The sequence below is a fragment of the Ascaphus truei genome, chromosome 8 (genome assembly GCF_040206685.1).
Source record: "Ascaphus truei isolate aAscTru1 chromosome 8, aAscTru1.hap1, whole genome shotgun sequence".
Taxonomy (NCBI): Eukaryota; Metazoa; Chordata; class Amphibia; order Anura; family Ascaphidae; genus Ascaphus; species Ascaphus truei.
Window position 1 is genome coordinate 50,444,277 of NC_134490.1, and position 20,582 is coordinate 50,464,858.

The window sequence follows — 20,582 nt, forward strand, 5'->3', positions numbered from 1 at the left end:
CTCTTCACTTTATACTTGGTGAGAGATGTACTGAACCCCACACTGGGTTCTGGGGTTTGGGCATCTACCGGGACCTGTAATGTAATTCAGTTCCATGCCCGTTCTTACTGTCCTCGTCTGTGCTGAAGCAGGGAGATTTGGCGGTGAGCTGCAAACTGCTTGCTAGGGAGGATTTTATCCGGTGTTCTGTGTTCCTCAGGAATCTGGGGGGATTCCTAAGTACATGTTTTGGGGTAACCCGCAACACTGTCCCCCTTCTACCCAAACACACCCTGACAAAATGTTACCGTAAAATCACCCCTGAAACTCACGCCCGCACATCTCCGCTGGTTGGCACTCCTGGAACAGTAAAAACACACATACCCCGTTATTACACATGCAGTTACATGCCATGATTGGGTTGAAGAGCTGACAATCACAATTCCCCCATAGGGTTCAGGGGCACCCTGCCGGGCCAAATACCTTTATTAATGGCCTGGGTACCCCCTCACCGTCACAGCTACATGCTTCTTTTTTGTTCTAGGATTGAAGCAAGGGGTCTCCGGAGCTGAACCCCATTAATGTCAGCTCCGGGGACCCCCTGCTTCCAGAGATACACAGTGGGTGCCGGTATCCCTGCGGAGTCTAACAGTCCTGTTCACACGGATCAATAGGAAGCTGCACCGGATCACTACACGGTACATTATGTTGGGCACACAATTTCTCTGCCTGCATAGATACTGGCACCCCCTACGGAGGAAAGTATCTCTGGAAGAAGGGGGTCCATGGAGCTGAAATGAATGGCGTTCAGCTCCGCAGACCCCCTGCTTCAATACTAGAAACAGAAAAGAAAAAAGATGCATTGTAAGGTGATTTGCTGCTTTAAAACAGGATTTCCAGGTGACTACAGGTTATAGAGACTGTATATCAATCTTCCCTTATTCAATAAGATCCAATGCAACAGATCGCATCATGACTGGCCGGAAATGGGCGCATTCCTATTGAATAGGGGCTATCGTGCATCAAGTGGGCGTGAGGCGTGAGGCGTGAGACATTCGTTTTTTTACCATTTTAAATTGAAAAATGTAAATCTCATAAAAAAAACAGCTGGCATGACTTCATAAAATGACCCTCTAAACCAGGGGTGCACAAATTGGGGAGCACGAGATTTTATGAGGGGGGTGTGGCGGTTACAGCGGCCTGCACTCTTCCCGAAGGCATTTCAATTAAATGCCAGGGGAGCAGCGAAGGCCTCTCTAACTTCCCTTACCTTGGCTCCGGCGGCTTCTGGTGATGCGTTGCGTGGGGTCACGTGACACCGCATTGCCATGGCGTTGTGACGTGAGAATGCCGGAGACACGGTAAGGAGGGGGAGGGGTGCGAGAAGGGGGGAGAGCCGGTGCAGGAGTAAAGTTGGCGCACCCCTGCTCTAAACCATGTGCTGAACGGAGGAAAAATACATGGTCCACAATAAAGGAGATGCCAATCAGAGTCTAGTGCATGGAAAAGTGGTAAAAAGAATAGCAACAGGTAAACACAAATGGAATCATTTTTTTATTCATTTAGCAGTTTTCTGATAGATGCACTGTGTGTGTGTGTGTGTGTGTGTGTGTGTGTGTGTGTGTGTGTGTGTGTGTGTGTGTGTGTGTGTGTGTGTGTGTGTGTGTGTGTGTGTGTGTGTGTGTGTGTGTATATATAGACTAAGTGTAGGACTGCCCCAATTTTCGGTGGGTTTCTGGCTTTACGCCTCTGTCAGCAAAGGTGAGGACTGAATAAGCTCAGCAGGACAGAGACGGGGGAGGCATTGAATAGCCACATAGAAAAGTCGAGTGGCACACTGCTGACTCAGGCAGTCCTTTGGGCCTGCTAAATGTTACAGCATGAGACCACACTCTCTCTGCAGCAGCCCGGAGCATGGTGGGGATCCTAGCAGTACTGGGGAAGAGTTGTAACACTGCCGGCGTGCAGGAGGCATACCCTCTCTCCAGATGCAGAGTGGAGTACCACTTAATCAGGAGCCCAGGTAAAGTAACATCGTGTGTTTGTGCTGCTGGAGGTTTAGATGATGGGATACGCTCTGTCACTGACATATACAGCCCAAAAATCATTGCTGCCAAATGGGCAGTGGGAAAGTGTTAATAAAGGGCGTATTTCCATTGGTTGCACCTGCTTTTGAACTCCAGATGGGAAGCTGGAAAATGCAGCTGTTTCCTGGGATCCTGCAATATTCCTGTTTCTCTCCTGTATTAGGAGCAAAGGGACAGAGCCCCTAACAGAGAGAGAGAAGGGACCGAGAGACACTGTAGAAATGAGAAGAACACAAACAAACACCCCCCTATGGTGCAGATTATTTTAATAAGGAAAAAACATATAAACCTTGGGAGTAAATCCCACTCGCATTCTTTGGTGCTGCATTCCTCACTAGGACTCTGCGTTTTGTTTTTAGGTTGTTTGGTGTCTGCTTTCTCTGCCGTGCCTCTCCTGTCTTTTCCTGTATTTCCCCTCCTTCGTTTGCCGCCGGTGCACCGGGTCGTGTGCGCACGCGTCCTGGCACTTCTGGATTACACTCCGATTCTTCTTCAGTGCAGGAGGAGGCACTCGTGCCCCTGCTTCAGCATAGGTGGCTCAGTCGAAGACTGAGCAACAGATTGAGTCACCTGTGCTTAAGCTGCGACTGATTGAGCCACCTGTGCTGAGGCATGGATATCCTGAAAACCTGACCTGTGTGTGGCCCTTGAGGGCTGGAGTTGGCCACCCCTGGCTTAGCCTATAGGGATAAAAAAGCCCAGAGAAGGAGGAATGATGTTGATATTGCAGTGTCAGTGTAGTGTCACTTGTGACGTTTTGTTAGGAAGGAATTTAGTTGTATTCAAATTCAGTACTAAAGTAACACTAGATATTCCTTAATTCTTTAACCATTTTTTAAAATTAATAATGGTATCTTTATCCAGTCTATGTGATATCAAAAATAACCGCTGCAATACTTCAATTGGTTATTGTATGAACATGTCCTTTTATGTCATACTAATTGCAGCATCTAATGTACTTAAGCAGAGTCATGGCCAGTGCAAAGCTTTTCGCCACCCTCGGCGAACCTGCAGGAGGACACAGGATGATGGACGGGGCGGAGCTGCACTGTACTGGTGGCAGACACCGAAAGTCAATGAACACTTCTGGGTTGGACCGCAGCAGTGCGCTCCTTCCCGGCCGCCTCCTGTGCCGCTCTGCTCTCGCAGTCCGTTGCCACCTGCCGTCCTCCTCTGCTTCCTCCACCGTCCCCCCACCCCAAAATAGGCCACCATAGGCGACCGCCTATGTCGCCTAGTGGTAGCACCGACTCTCCTCAGAGTTGTATGCCTTCAGTCCTCTCTGTATTCAGCTAAACGGGCCAAGGTCATTTAGAGCAACAATCCCCCTACTGTTTTTTTTATTTTATTTTTATTACAGAAATGTAACATTTTAACGGGAGCTGATCCACGTCATGTTTAGCCTGTGGACCCCTGTGTTTCGGATATAATTACCCTTCACATTCCTGTTGCATTGTTACACATCACTATTTCTTTAGATTGTATCACACAGGATTCTTGAAAACCAACTAAATTGATTTATACAAGTCTTCCAGTGGCAAATAATAGCACCATACAGTATTTATATTAAAAAAAGAACCATCCATTTTTTTTCTTTGATAATTCAGTGGCTTTTTTTGCTCCAGTTCCTTCAATAATGTATCATACCTTGCAAATAATGTCATTGTTGTTTTTCAATTTCCTTCTGTATGGTACTGAAGGCATTTTCAGAGATAAAGCAACAGCTGAGACAGTCTCTGACGTTAGATGTGGGCTCGGGAAATGTGTGCGAGTGCTTATACTCTGAAAGAGTAGTGGACACATGGAACAATTTCTTCATATCATCATGATGCATAATCGCAGACGTGAGGGACTATAAGTAAAAGGATTCAGTCCTGTTCTGAACAACACAGAAAAGGACATGTGAGTCGCACAAGGTGTAGCCCAAAGTGACTACATTAGTTCAACGAATCCACAACCCACTATAATACTGCACTGGTTTTATTGCACACTGTGCAGTAAATTTACCTCCAGCAACTTAAAATACCTCATATTAGTGCCACTGTACTCTATTCTGTGTAAGATTCACAATGGAGTGTCTCTGGTAGCCATTATAATGCTCCGCTATTTAAACTCCGATTAAGAGGCCTGTGCAATTTGCCCCAGACAGAGCTCCATAGCTGGAGCGAAACGTACGTCGGGATATTTTTACGAACTTTTCTGACAAGTTGATGGGTCTGATTTGAGATCGCAGTGGCAGTGATTTAGAGTTCCGAACTTTAGGGACTAGCAAGCAGGAATTAGCTAAGTCCGTGAGGGTAGTGGAAGACTTCACTAATGCCACGATATTAGCAAATGACCATAATGGATTAAGCCATCAATTCCACCTTTTGGTGCAGGCCAGGTATATTCAGAGTACATGACTCTGGCAGTGATATAGGTGCCACTAAAAGAAATTGCAGTTCCTCACTCACAAATCGGGCTATCATATTGACTTGCTGTGAGGTCCATACTAACTCCTTCCCAACCACAGCCAGTGTTGGGGCCCCATACGAGATATAGGCGTACTATCTAATGTTGTAGAGCTCACCTAGCTTGAATGTCATGACATACCCAAGCACCACTATGTACAGTACAGTTACGGAGCATATAGAGACACTCTTTTAGAGATTATCTACTGACTATACAGTAACACTGAATGTAGACGCTTTCTCATTTATTCCATATACCCCCACTCACACATGTTATGTTTAGTGATAGATGTTTTAGCAATATGGTAAATAAACGTTATATTTTCGTTGTTGTGGTGTGCAGTCAAGTGAATTTATTTGAGGGACTATTCTATAGCCTTTTTGTTTTTCTTTCCTTGTCAATTGCCAACTCACAGCCCGGTGCCCACAAAGTGATCACTTGTTTATATATTCTTTAGCATTTACACTATACATTGATTTATTATTTTCATGTGTTATTAATGAAGATCAACTTAATTTTTTCTGTTCTTTATGTGTATATGTTATAGGTGTACATTGTCACCTGGGTAACCCCTTTGTAAAGATATATTATCAAAAGTCACGTTTTATCTTGAAAAACTTATTTTCCACTTGAGTGCATTTATACAAGTGGCTACTTGGACCTTATCCTCTCGTTCCCATTGAATATATTTTTTTATCTGCCATTTTATGAGAACTAGCTGTGTGTATATTTATAGATAGGTATATTGGAAATGACTGAGTATCACTGTGACATGTAGGAGAGTAGAAAGAGGATAACTGCACAAACAGTTGGGTAAATGTCACTGACGGAGCAGAAGTGTTTTAACATAATTCTCCTATTCAATATGCTGCTGTGAAATATGGATTTTTCTGGAGAGCGTCCTATTTCAGTAAAGTTCATACAAATGATATATACACACAAGTACCTCTCCATGTGTGTTTGGGAGGTATATAGGTTAATGGGTACTTTAGCTCTCTCCTCAATCCTTTATTTCCTGGGTCTGGATGGCTGACATACTTCATGTGACGTTATCGGCAGATTGCAATGTCGTGTTACAATAATACATATGCCTATGCTAATGAGATATACAACGGCCATTGTTTTTGCATATCCTTTGATTATGGGTGTGCGTTAACCTCAGGGAAAATAACGGCCATTGCTGTTTTAGACAACGTCTCGTTTGAGCCCTGATTCAACGTAGCTTTGTGGATTTGGTCCTTAGAACAACATATTGCTTTTATGAAAAGTCAACATTTGATTTCTATAAACACATGTTTATCCAGCTCAGTCCTTTTTTTAAATACTAACACGTAGCTCATGGTGTTTTTATGTCCTTGTGTCAAAGACAAATAAGCTTTATAATAATAGATGGGTTTGCTCAGAAACCTCATTCATGGGGCATGTTCTAACCTGTCGAGTGAGAGGAGTATCAATGATGCCAAGAAATCTCTGTCCATTCACTAGTCTCCAGCTCGGTCAGTGGTGGGCAAACTAACTGGAGGACCCTGGAAACCATCAAAATGGAAACCATGGAGAATCTTCCAATTGTATCTAATGGTAATGCATACATTTTCATGCACATGCTAGAATGAACTTATTTGGATGAAGTGTGATAACAGGAACCATTAGTTCCTCTCCTTGCTTCAAAACCTACAGCTTTATTTTGGAATAAAATATATATTTTGAATACAAAGTGATTCTGTCGTACATTTTAGCACAATCCCAATGCATGATAATACTTCCCAGATACAGTATGATCTCTGTTTTCCATTCCTGGAGCTCCTGTTTTCCTTCTCGTAATTGTTTCATTGCTGCTTTTATTCCTAGTGCAGCTTTAATGTTTTCTTCTTGGTGATTAGTGGTTGTGGACAAAACTGTTTCCAAGGTTACTATAAGTAACATGTCTTTATATCTGTGTGTATCTGCCTATTCACTATATAACGTTTCATGCCAATAATTGACCACCAATGACTGAGGCACGCCATACACTTGTCAACTTGTTTAACAGCTGCAGTCCCCGTTTTTATTTATTATACTGTACCTGAGTTGGGAGCCGATTCGTGATCCCCGACCTCCAGGGGCTCCTCTGTTCCCAAAATATTTTAGTTTTTTTTGTCACTGTGTGAGACAAACTTCAAATACTGCGCCAGGTCACCAATAGAAAGTCGCAAATGACATCTCCTGATTATGTGGCAGCTTTCCTTTGGACTTCGGAGGCAGTCTAACCCATGGACATATTGTGTCCACCAGGCAAGTTTTCTTACCAGTGGACAAGACTAGTTATAGTTTTAGAGCTTCCATACTAGGCTAAATGTTAATTATTTTTTTCTATATTGTCCTATTGTGTTTTTTGGCCCATAGCACCTTAAACCCTACTGCATTAAGGAGGTTCATTATGCATGAAGGTGAAGAGTAGTTCTACTTCTGACATCAGGAATTTAGTGAAGACAACAAGCTCATACCATTTAAGACGTCATCATTTACACTGCCCGGGTTTTAAGAGGAATAAACTTAAATACAAATGTGAAATATTAGATCTCCTCCATTGTGAGCTATGGATTATCGAGATTATGTAAATGTCAAATCTGACAGGCGAGATGAGTAACAAACTTATTGTTCCATGAGAACTGTCATAACTAACTACTGTAGTGTGTTTCAAGACCTGTGCAAATCACATAAACTGTGGCAAAACAGAATGGGTTTTGGTTCAATTTAAACAGTTCTTAAGAATACCCATTAAGGTATTTAGATATAGACCCTGCTCACAGCTTTCTTCCAGTAAGACGAAAACATTTATATTGACACACTTGCCAGCCTTGGTAATGCCATTTACGTTCCATCGGTACGCTGATTTGGTGAACTTCTGGGTGGAGCTGGCATGTACCGACCTAAGAAGCATGTGAATTTAGTAAAAATACTCGTACATAGCTTGTATTTAATTGAGGATCAATTTATTGGCATGCAAAAGGGATAATTATTGCATGGTGAAAGTGATCTTGTAAATCTGTGGTACAATTTTTATTAACTGACCATCATAAAAAATATCATTACTTACCAATCTGCCTTGAAAAAGTGTCTCTCGTGAAACGCGCGCGTCGGCTCTGTTTTCAGACGTGCACGCGCAGAGTCTGATCGCCACCGCACCTGACTATCTCGCACTGCGAGCTGGTGCGGCTCTCTGCCCCTGCACAATATAGGTTTTTTAAGTGCCCCGACGGACACATGAATTCTCTCAAGATTTGTGTACTCATGATAAGCTTTGAAAGATATTGTGTCTCATTAGCCTGCAATGTTATACACTCCTGCTAGCATACTTACCACAGTACAAGAGTTTCTCTACAATAGCAGTGTCAGTGGGCTACTTATCAGTACATTACCTTTGATCAGTAGCATCTGCCTCATCTATGACCCAATTTTACTTAGCTGACATGATGTATAAGTGTATGGTTCTTTTGACACTTAAAGAACCTACATGTGATCACCTCTAACCATACAGGGTGAATAGCGGACACTCTCTGAACATAAGAGTCACCCCAAGGTAACTTGAGGTCAAAAGTACTGGTGCTGGCTGCAGAGCTAACCACATACTAATTTATGCCCAGGGGCTTGAATCCAAAGGACCTTACACACTACCATCGGTCCATACTACTTACCACGGCAGCTAAACCTAGCAAAGATGGTCTAGGTAACATACAGATTTACCTAGATCATTGCTGCATACTCCCTGAAAAGTTATATGAGGTCATGTCAGCAATAGTAACGGTGCAGATTTCCCTACACCATTACAAACAGTCACGTATGGAGGATTAAGCTAAGCTCTGATCAAACATGTTACTTGCTGGTTGAACTGTGGTTTATCCAATATATTATAAACTGGATACCACAGGAATCATACCGGCCACTGTAAATCCAACCGTCCTATTTATGGTTTACCAGTTTGTCTGTTAAGTGATTTACAGTTGATGCTATCTTGTTCACCAGAATTCCCTGCACGTCTCCACTCACCTACAGATCCTTCACAAGGACTGTTATCTAGTGTAGTATTAGCATTTTCCTATTGACGCACTAGCACTTAAGGATCCTGAGCCAATACGGCTATCAGCATCTGGATCCAGCACATACCTTCAGCTCGTCGTTTTAACACCCAATATTTTATCTTGGTTGCATAATAAAGATTACGTTTTAACCACTACATTTATCACCAGATTGTGAGCCTGAGTGCTGCACTTGGGTTCTTTCTCTACCAGTTTTCTCTCTTTACTTGGCAAAGTGCGTGATCTGGTCCATATTTGTTTATTGGATTCAAACTCTATTTTAGGAATGTTGAACTCTTTTAAAAAGTCTTTTGGACGCTCCTTATCAAGAAGACCTTTACCTACCTCGTGAACGTAATACATGTACATATTTATGCTGGTTATACTGTACAGTATTTCTTGTTCTGTTTTCTTTACAACCATTTGAATGCTGTATTGCTACCAAAAAGACATAGAACATTATTCATATTTGGTGAATTATACACGTAACGATAATTTACAGACTGTACAAAAAAAAATAATTGGCAATTCGCTCGGACAAAAATGTTGTAACATATTGTCGTGTTTGCACCCGATGTACTGAATGTCTTTTTAACATGGGTGAGTGACAAAGTGAGCGATAAAGTGAGTGGTAATCATATTGGTTGCTTTTTAAATTAAAGAAAAAGACCTAGGGGAAGATTCTCTAAGCTATGAAATCACTGAAGCACAGCAGTAGGGGTAGCCAGCTCCGGTCCTCAGGGGCCACCAACAGGTCAGGTTTTCAGGATACACCTGCCCCACAGTATGCTACAGTAGACTTTGCAATACATGTGGAACACATTTTACAGGCTTTTGAATCTTGGTTCTAAAGAACCCTGTGAGGATTCAACAATTGTGCACCCTGAACACATGTTAAAAACAGAAAGTGAATCCACAATGGATGTAAACCAAAAGTCTCCTTTATCGTATCGATTTTTACAATAGATATATATATTCCCCATTTATTGCTACCCCAAAGAGAGAAGGGCAGGGATTCACTTTCTGTTTTTCACATGTGTATGGCCAATCCCTTCGCCAGCTGCATGCTCCTTACATGGAGAAATGCGGCGATGATACATTTGCTGAACACATATTGGTTTCATAAAGGTGTTGTCCCAATTGTGTTAGCCTTTGTTCCCCTCTTTGTTTTTCACGTGGTTGGCTGCTGTGCCCCTTTTCCCGTTTTGCTGTAACAGGATAGTCTTGCCTTTACATTTTTGTACAATGCTGTTTTGCGAACAAATGGCAGTCTTGCCGTTTTCACGTTGTCACGTCCCTCGTTTCTTTTGCCACAGAAAAAAGAAGAATGGACAGGAACAGCCCGAGAAATCTCCGGCTAACAGTAACCATTACCGCATTGTTACACCAACTTTCCAGTATAAGATGAATTATGGGAGGGTTGGCAAGTGCATTATCATAAACAACAAAAACTTTGATCAAAAGACAGGTAAACTTTGTTTTCATCCGGAAGGGAATGAGCAGTAATGTATAAGGGCACCACTCTCCAAATCAAACACAATACTTTGCAGGTTGGGATTTCATCATAATCACAGTACACAATTCTCTCTCCTCCCCTTTCTCCTCACTCCTACCCTCCCATCCTTCTCTCTCTTCCACTCCCACCTCCTCTCTCCTGTCCCCCTCCACTCTTCTCCTCTCCCTCCCCTCTTCTCTCACCCTCCCTCTCTCCTGCCCCAACCTCCACCTCTTCCTCTCTTCTCCTCGCCCTCTTTCTCCCCCCTCTCTCCTGCCCTCCACCCCCTCCAACTCCCCCTACTCCTCTCTTCTCACCCCCCTCTCTCCTGCCCTCCCCTTTTTTCTCCTCCCCCCCCCCCTCCTCTCTCCTGCTCCCCCTCCTCCCATCTTTCATATTTGCCCCAACTTTACAATTGTTTTTTGTTAGATTGACACTAAAAGAATCATCAGAAAAATGCTTCTGTCAGAGTCCATGAATCAGGGTATTACATAAAGGGTAGACATGGCTAAAACTCTCGCTAAAAGCACAAAGGAACATACAGGAATGAATGTGCAATTCAAGCAGAGTCTATGTATTGTTTAAAGTAATGTACCTGAAATAAATATGCCTGCTGGTCATGTGAACCATGTCTGGTCATGTGATTCATGCTGGTCATGTGATTCATGTCTGGTCATGTGGTCTGCCTTTTGCTGTCCATGGTCCTATTATTCTAGTGGTGTACAACTGATGTGACGTCTGTTTAACGCTCTGATTGGATTAGTTGGGGCAATATCTCACAGTTCGATTACTTCCATTGGTTCTCCGCTAGGTATGTGTATACGCAATGGCACAGATAAGGACGCTGTAGATCTGTTTCGATGCTTCAAAAGCTTGGACTTTGACGTGACCGTTTACAACGACAAGACTTGCGAAGACATGGAGAGACTACTGCAAAACGGTGAGGGTCTGCCCAAGCGTCTCAAAAACTTGGCTAACGTTTTTCACATCATTCCATTGAAACAGTTTCACTGACACCCACGCATGGGTGCCCAACTCAGTCTTCGACTGGAACAACCTGGGCTGAAGCAGGGATAATTAGATACTAGATAGGGGACCCCCACAGCTGTTGATAGATATGTGATAGTGATGTAGGTGCTCCCTAGGTAAGTATTAATGAACAACAAACAGAGAAAAGAAACCTAGTTTGGGCACTCTGATACATCAAATGGGTGAGGTATGGAGGATTAAAAACAACTTTAATAAATCACTAAATAAAATATTGGGGATTAAAACGAGTATTAAATGCTGTGATCCTAAGGTCTGAACCTGTGATAGCAAGTTCTGGATCGGTAATGCGGATGGCAGAAACACTCAAAAAGAAGTGTCCTGCAATCAGAAAGGTGAGTAAAATACAAACACCTGTGTGAATAACCAGAGGTATAGGACTCAACTGTTTAGGTAGGTCTCAGTGCACATATCCTGAATATATAATATATGAAAATATATATATATATATATATATATATATATATATATATATATATATATATATATAGTAACCATACAAAAAGACCCTAGCTTGGTCTGCCGATAGCCAAGAAGAGTGATTGAGGCACTGCGACTCCACAGTAGCTAGATAAATGTTAATGGAGGTAGGGTCAGTAATTGTGCGGTGTAATGATGTGTCAGGGTAATGTAGTTAGACTCAGGTTCCTAAAAGGATAATATATCTTAGGTAAATTCAAAACTGGGTATGTAGGGGTTAATGTATTCCCCAGCCAAAAATGTTAGGCAAGTAAGGCACTGATACCTACTTAAGCTACACTAATAACACAACAGGCACAGCTCAATGTGTGGTATGCCTGTGACCCTCACATCTAAAGTATACCTTTGAACTTAATACAATGTATAGCATAATTCATAGGGGTAACCAGGGTAAACGGCACTGACCCAACACCTGCTCTGTTAGTCAGAGCTGATCAATAAAGGGTCAGTGCTAATGAGGGTAGATAAAGATAAGATCATAAGTAGAGTGCACTAATGTGCAACTATCTTGTGAGTGTAGACAGACAGAGTTACAACCTACTGGTTAGAAGACTCCTATAATGGATTGTCCAAGGGAGCCCACTAACCAGTAGGTTGTAACTCTGGCTGTCTAAACTCACAAGATAGATCCCTTCACTAATTATGTCACCAAATTTCGCCTATCAATACATGGAGAACGAATTGACCTGCAGCTATACAGTTCTTTAGGTAATTAGAGATTGCACACATGAAACTATTGAAGTAAAAAAAAAAAATTAAAAAAAAAAAAGACTGAACTGCAGCTTTAAGTAGGTATCAGTGCATTACTTACACTGGGGAATATATTAACCCCTACATACCCAGTTTTGAATTTACCTAACATATATTATCCTTTTAGGAACCTGGGTCTAACTACATTACCCTGACACATCATTACACCGCACAATTACTGACCCTACCTCCAGTAACATTTATCTAGCTACTGTGGAGTCGCAGTGCCTCAATCACTGTTCTTGGCTATCGGCAGACCAAGCTAGGGTCTTTTTGTATGGTTACTATATATATATATCTTTTTTTTCATATATTATATATTCAGGATATGTGCACTGAGACCTACCTAAACAGTTGAGTCCTACACCTCTGGTTATTCACACAGGTGTTTGTATTTTACTCACCTTTCTGATTGCAGGACACTTCTTTTTGAGTGTTTCTGCCATCCGCATTACCGATCCAGAACTTGCTATCACAGGTTCAGACCTTAGGATCACAGCATTTAATACTCGTTTTAATCTCCAATATTTTATTTAGTGATTTATTAAAGTTGTATTAAATCCTCCATACCTCACCCACTTGATATATTAGAATGCCCAAACTAGGTTTCTTTTCTCTGTTTGTTGTTCACTGAAGCAGGGATAGCCTGAAACCTGACCTGCTGCTGGCCCTTGAGGAATGGGAATGCCCAACCCTGGAATAGAACAAAGAGAAATTGGCAACAATGTGGATACATAGCGTTTTCCTAGGCAAAGTATATTGAAGCTAAAAATGTGAAATCAACACTGCTGCGCAGACCCAATATAACCATAAATCCGCTCATCTTTTAACATCTTCACTGCTGAAGGAAGTTTCGGTCAAATATTCTTGGTTCTTTGTCTATTAGGGGGTGAGGGAGGAGGGAAGGTTAACATATCTCACAAAGCAGCGGGTGCTCTCTTAAAGGAGCAATCAAAGCCTTTTTTTTTGTCATGTGTTTTTATTTTTTTCCAGAGGTTTGCAGCAGTTGATTTCCTGCTTACAGAGATACTTACCCCAGATTTCCCTGCTTAGAGAGATACTTACCTCCGAAGGGGGTGCCAGTATCCCTCTGCTTTTAAAACTCCCCCGTCACATGAGCCAATAGGAAGCCGCACTGATGATGTCACCGGCTTCCTATTGGCCCGGAGGGTGCGGAAGCTTTGAAAAGCGGCCATTATGTGATCCCTGCTAGCCGAGCAGATTGGCTACCGGCACCCTCTATGTAGGTATCGCCAGAAGCAGGGGGTCGCTGTAGCCTAAATTTAACAGGGTTCAGCCCCAAAGACCCCTTGTTTCAATACAATTTAAAAAAAAAAAAAAAAAAAAATAAACATTAAAAAAAAAGACATTTTATCCAAGGGCAATCGAGCTACAGGACATAATTGTCCTAAAAGCTCTGCATTCCCCCCCCCCCTTTTTTTTTCTTTCTCCTTTCCAACCGCTTTTTTTCCTATATAATAGGGTACTACCCTATCACATTCAGAACATTCAAAACAGAGTGAATTCCTCTTCACTAATCATCCAATTTACTAATAACCACACTGAGAAATAAGTTAGATTTGCTCTTTCCGTATAAATGGCAATAGTAATTATATCACATAATGTCAAAGGTCTTAACGAACCCTGTAAGAGGAAAATGGCCACAGAATATAAGAGATATAAGAGCGATGTAATCCTCCTACAAGAGACACACTTTAAGAAGAACAATATCCCTTCATTCATTCATTGATAAACAATACAAACAGGTTTTTCATTCGAATGCACCAGCAAAAAAAAGAGGCGTTACGATTCTATTTAATAACAAAATTCCTTTTAAAGTTACCCAATCAAAATTCTGTACCCTTCCCTCCCCCCCATTTTTTATTTTCTTCATTCCTCCCCTCTCCCTAAAAGTTTTTAATAAAAATTAAGTTTAAAAAAAAAAAAAAAAGACATAACACAGATATTATTCCAAGTTTTAGTATACTCAAAAACCTCTGCGATCACGAGACGAGATGAAGCAGGAAAGTGTTGTTTAACGGTTGAAACAACAAATACTCTTTTATAGACATACCAAAACTACAGTAATAATACCTTCAAAGGCTGGTTGTTGTATTAATTCTAGGAGTGTGGTTCTATAGGCTGGGAACATTGGTTGGCTTCCTGCCTCAAGGAAGTGGAATTAAGGCATGAGGTAAAAAAAGCTATGTATGCCGTGTCAGTGTGCCGGGGCCCTGTCAGTGTGCCGGGGCCCTGTCAGTGTGCCGGGGCCCTGTCAGTGTGCCGGGGCCCTGTCAGTGTGCCGGGGCCCTGTCAGTGTGCCGGGGCCCTGTCAGTGTGCCGGGGCAGTGTCAGTGTGCCGGGGCCCTGTCAGTGTGCCGGGGCCCTGTCAGTGTGCCGGGGCCCTGTCAGTGTGCCGGGGCCGTGTCAGTGTGCTGGCTTCCTGTCAGTATGTTGACCTCCCAAAACCATCGTACACTAAGTTAGGGTTGCCAGACATCCTGTATATACGGGATTGTCTCTTCATTTCATAGACCTGTCCCGTTGTCCCGGAAAGCTCTGTTGGGACGCATCATTGTCACGTAGGTTAGCGCCTTGACATGAAATGCCTGACCTTAAAATTAATGTAATGATCAGTCACAAAAAACGTAATAGATTTGTACCTGAGTTTAATGGTTCCCTTTTCCGACAGATGTTACCTTACTAAATGATTAAAATAATAAAGTTAGGACACGGCCTGGTCATCTCATAATAATATCCTGACCCCCACCCCTATAGGCGTTACTTTTTCTCCCACCACTACTTGTTCACTTACTAGTTCACTGCGCGTCTTCTCCCCGCCCGGCCAAGCGCAGAGAGGATAAAAACCAAAGAATATAGCGGTCACGCGGGAGATACCATTCAGCGCAAAGTGTTCGCAAATCATTCATCCCTCATTATGATGTCACACTTTCATACTGGATTTCGTCGTCCTGTGTTCTAAAGATTTCCATGTGGTGACCCTACACATGGTCATGTTAAAGATATTAAACTTGATGAATGAACGTATAATGCATGTTCGCTTTCTTTTCAGCGGCTCAAGAAAACCACAGCGATAGTGCGTGCTTTGCGTGCATCCTTCTAAGCCACGGCGAAGAAGGGCTCATCTATGGAACAGACGGGCCAATGGCTATAAAAACACTGACATCGTTTTTCAGGGGGGACAAGTGTAAAAGCCTTGTTGGGAAACCCAAACTGTTCTTTATTCAGGTAATTTGTAGAAGGGTTTGTTGCCAATTTTCCACATCGTTATATCTTGGTTTATCTTGTGAATCAAAGTCGGGACATTTATTTGTATTTTAACTGCAACTGCAGGTTCATTCTCAATGCTAATTGTAACATAGAACAGGTTTTTCAACTTCCATCACACTTAAGGCATGCAATGTAGTAAAACAGAGAACAGAAAAATGCATATGTTCTGTAAATTCGGATTTATATAACAGATTCTCTTACCTATTTATGTTCGTGTCACAATTTAAATTCTGATCATTTTTTACATTTTTGTCCTGCAGCCTCAGGCTAAATAACTGGCGCAGTGATAATATCAAACAATATGCAAATATATACTTTATAAGTAGATGCATATGTGGCTGAGGTAAGATTTAACAAAATTAAAGGGACAGTTCATATTATACCAGATTGTATTTGTTTCCTCGAGAAGCATGTGCAAGCGTTTTAATTCCCTTTTAACCCATTACTTTGTAAATCCCCCTTTAACAATACAGCTAATCAATATATATAGTCTAGTTGAGCAACTATTACTGATGATGCGTGAGAGCAGTGGTAGGCAACTCCAGTCCTCAAGGGCCACCAACAGGTCAACTTTTAAGGATATCCCTGCTTCAGCACCGGTGAACTCAATCCCGGTGACCTCAACATGGTGCTCAATCAGTGGCTATGTTGAAGAATGCATGACCTGTGCTGAAACAGGGATATCCTGAAAACCTGACCTGTTTGTTGCCCTTGAACACTTGTGTTGCTCACCCCTGCATTAAATAAATGGGATTTTCATGGACAGTTTATTAACCTGCTGTGTTCATTCAACACCATGCCAACCTAATCTTTTAAAGTTTGCTGAGAGAAATGTCACAGTACTTCCTTGTTGGTCTGGTAATGATCTACAGTACTTGCATTGCTTTAGGCTTGTAGAGGCTCAGAATTTGATGAAGGGATACAGACCGACTCTGGACCTGCAAATGATTCACTGGAGACCGATGCCAATCCCAGATACAAGATTCCAGTGGAAGCAGATTTCTTATTTGCTTATTCCACTGTGCCAGGTAATGTTGTGTACTTTCAGCAACGCAGGGAAGGCGCCGGGCAAATAGTGTTCAGAGACATTTCTGCCCGACTTCATTTTTCATATCATGCAAACAATCTGCACAGCACTGCGCTTAGTATTTTGCAGGCACAGTTGAAGTTATTTTTTAAAGTGTGAATGATGGTTATCGCACTTTAAAGAATAACCTTCAATGAGTACCTGTCCTGAACAGCTAACAATCTAATTTTGGTGCCTGAGGCACAGCGAGTGACTTGCCCACGGACACAAAGAGTTGACCTCTGTAGACTGACAGCCATGCAGTTTTGAGTTATTTTCTGTATTAAAATCATTGTATTGCACTTGTTGAATGTAAAATAGTTTCCTCCATGGATAACACTCCCTGACCCCTTGACACTATGAACATGATGACACATAGGGAGGATGCACAAAGCTGCGACGAAGGCTATTGAATGCACTTTTGGGTACCCATTTACATCTCATAGTAAATGTAAATTAAGTTAGCCCTAACACACCCTAGTTGTGCCACGTTCAGTTTTTTGTATTAAATACTCCCACTGTTGTATCATTTATCCTATCATCTACTGCAAAAGATGCGATTTTTATTTTTAGGAGGTTTAAAGGCATTAGTCAGATGCTGGAAATCAGGGACTATAATCACTGTCAGGAGTTAATGAAGGTTTCATTTGACTCGGTAGCCCTTTATACTACAGCAGTTCTAATGTTCCAGTGGCGAAACCATGTCAAGAACAGCTCTTTTGATGCACGTCTATACAAAGTCATCATAGCATTGTATTCTTGGTGTGTCAAAGCAAACACAAAGACCGTGAACTGTGCTCAGTGTGTAATAATAGTTATTTTATCTTTGCAGGTTACTATTCTTGGAGGAATCCAGGAAGGGGCTCCTGGTTTGTGCAGGCTCTTTGCCATGTTCTTACCGAGCATGGGAAACAACTTGAGATCATGCAGATCCTGACCCGCGTAAATCACATGGTGGCCACCGACTTCGAATCATGGTCTGACGACCCCTGCTTTAGTGAAAAGAAGCAAATTCCATGTGTGGTCTCCATGCTGACAAAAGAACTATATTTCTAAACCGTATCTTGTGTAGACCATTCCAGGTCAGATATGTGTATGGGGGTTTAAGGCAAGCTGATATCCTTTTTCAACACAGGCCTAAATCTACCCTAAATACATAAACATATGTTCTGTTGAAATGATATTGAGGCTAAACCAGGAAATGACATCGCTGCTCATCTCAGTCCATCCTAGCAGTACTGCTGCTGAAATGTTACACCATGAATGTGTATGTCATATCTGTGCCCTATATCACTGTGTCTTTGGATATGTGGCATACCATAGGTATGGGCATATAATGTAATGTGGGCATCATATTTACTGACATGAAAGGGAAGATGAAGCATGAACCTTTTTATATAGAGGCAGGTAACAAAATCTCAAATTCTTTAGAGTTGTAGATGTTTGATACTTGTGTCCATTGCAGATTTGTTGACAGGTGCTGGAGTTATGTTGGGGGTATCTCAAACATACCAACTGGTATGCACGAGCCCTCATTTGTAGTTTTATTAAAACCGATGTTAATATCCGTATTCTTTACAACCGCTTATGTAATTCAAAGGCTAGAACACAACTCGCTAAGGGCATTGGGACACTTCCAGTACAATAAGCTTAAACACTGCAATGTATTCGTACATACTGTAGTCAATGGATTTAGTTGAATTGAAGCTAGAATAGTGATAACACTTTTAAATTCAAATAAAGTATTATGTAGTATGTGTCTTAAATGGTGGAGCTGGAAGAGGTTACCAGTTACAGTAACTCACTCATTAAATGAGAATGACACATGAATAGGGCTAGGGAACACATTCTCGGCTAAAAGAAGCACCTGATCCAACACTAACACTACACTGCCTCTCTGGATATGGGGTTTGGGCAGCAAGAATGAACATAGTGCATTTTCCTTAGAAAACCGATGACTTCATTGTGGTTCATATTTTATAAGAGACAAAATCTGTGTCTATTCATTACTTTTCCTCAAAGCCCAGCCAATCATTAAGTACTGTAAATACACCTGGGAGGCCCTAGGTTACAGCCCTTATGTGACTGAGAAAGTAGGACATTTTGGATGCTTATTCTCCCATGAAAGAATGTGTATAGATATTTCAGCTCATTTATACTTTACTAATTTATTAGACTGTTATTCAGTATGCAGGGAAGCATCTTCCCAGTGCCGGAGAATAGATCAGCTCCGTTCAAATGGACCAAACTCTTCTCCAGCACAGGAAAGCAGCATCACAGCATATTGAATAGGTAGGGGAGTGTTTGGCACTTCTATGTGCTTATAGTTTGAAATATATATCAATACATAAATCCAATCTGTATTGGAACAACGTCTGCCTGCGTCTGTTAGACACTTTACTCCCAGTTAGCATTTTAACTCTTCTCTGTATGTAATTTGTGTTAACTATATAACAGTTACACAATTCATACATTTATAAAGCACATGGAACTCTTTTTTTTTGTTGTATTTGCTAATTACAATGTTAAATGGGGACTGACTGTAAAAATGTGATGTTATCTTAAAACGGAGCTCAAAACCCAAAACTGACAAAAACCAAAAGCCTCAATCATTGTGGTCTTTCAGGAAAGTATCTTGGCTCCTGCTATATACTGGGCTCAGGGATTCTCTTTTATAATCGTTTTCAAGATGGACAATCCAGTACTTATGCTTTGCTGTAAAAATCAAGTCCTTGCATGGAAAGCCTTCTGTAAAGAAGAAATGAAGATGCTGACTTAAACAAACTAAGCGCCATCACCAGAAGTGTGATCTGTTCCTATATATGCTGTGTGGTGTGAAGAAACCAAAGGAGAAGGAGGCATGCGAGCAGAAAGTGTAGTAAAGGTGATGGGTGCATATGTCTAAAGAAAGGGCGTGGTGTACTGAAACGTTACATGGATGTTTCTGATCTGATGATGCTACAATAAATACAGAGTAATCTGTTTGGCTACACTCACTGCTAGAGTGCCCCCTTCCAATATGTTTTCTTGACATGCATAGATGGGATCCATCTTTGGGACGCCAGGATCGACCAGGTGTGACCACCTGTAAATGGACTGGAGTTTCACGACTATCTTTTAATAGGATATGCTGTGTGATGGATAAGTCATTCCCAACAGTACAGCCGTATAATAGGCCATAGTATGCAAAATAAAGGAACACACCAGGTGCTCCTATAATGAACAAGCAAAGGGAGTAATACAAATATTACTTCGGTCACAAAGCATCCCCTTTTATATCTCTTCTTACAGTAGCAATGATTCTGTCTCTTTAAACCCTTACATGTTCAAACTTGAAGGGTAGAAGTTTCCAATGGTTGTGGCCATTGTGGAAGCAGTAGTTGCCAGTATTTATGAATTCTCTTTGGTAATAATGGGCCAACACAGTATTGTAGACCCAAGAAATGGCACATTTTGGTGGACTTCCTAATGTACTTTAGAGGTAAGCACCCATCAGCGTATATTGGAGTATTAAGTATAGCTCCACAACGGACAATGCCAGTTATATTGTAGTACATTCATAGATATCTAAGGTATGTTGTCTAATCTTGGGCAGCAATATAATAATAGATTTCTGTTCAATTACATCTACAGTGTGTTGTATGATCTGAATAATGCTCAGTTTTTTGTCAATTTCAACTTCTCGCTGTGTTTTTCTTGTGTCTTTTGTAAGCAATTACTTGCAACAGGAATTCTGCTGTATTCTGTATTTTGTTTGCATCAGGACTGACAAACTCCCAATGGACAAAATAAGTGGAGTTCGTCCTTTTGTAAAGTGTAAAAGTCTGAGAATGGCAGCCTGAGAGCTGGAAACTCCATCTCGGACAATAATGGGTGTGTGG

The 20,582-nt window shown here is 41.6% G+C and overlaps 1 protein-coding gene and 1 long non-coding RNA gene across 6 annotated transcripts in view; one reads left to right on the forward strand and one right to left on the reverse strand.

Annotated features, from left to right (window-relative positions):
- Window positions 1-1,666, reverse strand: part of LOC142501693 (uncharacterized) — a 33,438-nt gene extending 31,772 nt beyond the window's left edge. The window contains exon 1 of the long non-coding RNA XR_012803539.1: window positions 1,250-1,666. This is a non-coding gene — a long non-coding RNA (uncharacterized LOC142501693). The remainder of the gene's footprint in view (window positions 1-1,249) is intronic.
- CASP7 (caspase 7) overlaps window positions 1-19,197 on the forward strand; it is a 37,022-nt gene extending 17,825 nt beyond the window's left edge. For 4 of the 5 annotated variants that reach the window (XM_075611941.1, XM_075611938.1, XM_075611939.1 and 1 more), the window contains 5 exons: window positions 9,889-10,040; window positions 10,879-11,007; window positions 15,418-15,593; window positions 16,525-16,663; window positions 17,534-19,197. In XM_075611941.1, the coding sequence (XP_075468056.1) occupies window positions 9,889-10,040; window positions 10,879-11,007; window positions 15,418-15,593; window positions 16,525-16,663; window positions 17,534-17,757 (820 nt within the window). In that variant the 3' untranslated portion in view covers window positions 17,758-19,197. Of the gene's footprint in view, window positions 1-1,826; window positions 2,003-9,888; window positions 10,041-10,878; window positions 11,008-15,417; window positions 15,594-16,524; window positions 16,664-17,533 lie in introns of those variants that run through there. The other variant, XM_075611942.1, reaches the window with a different exon arrangement.
- The last annotated feature ends 1,385 nt before the right edge of the window (window positions 19,198-20,582 follow it).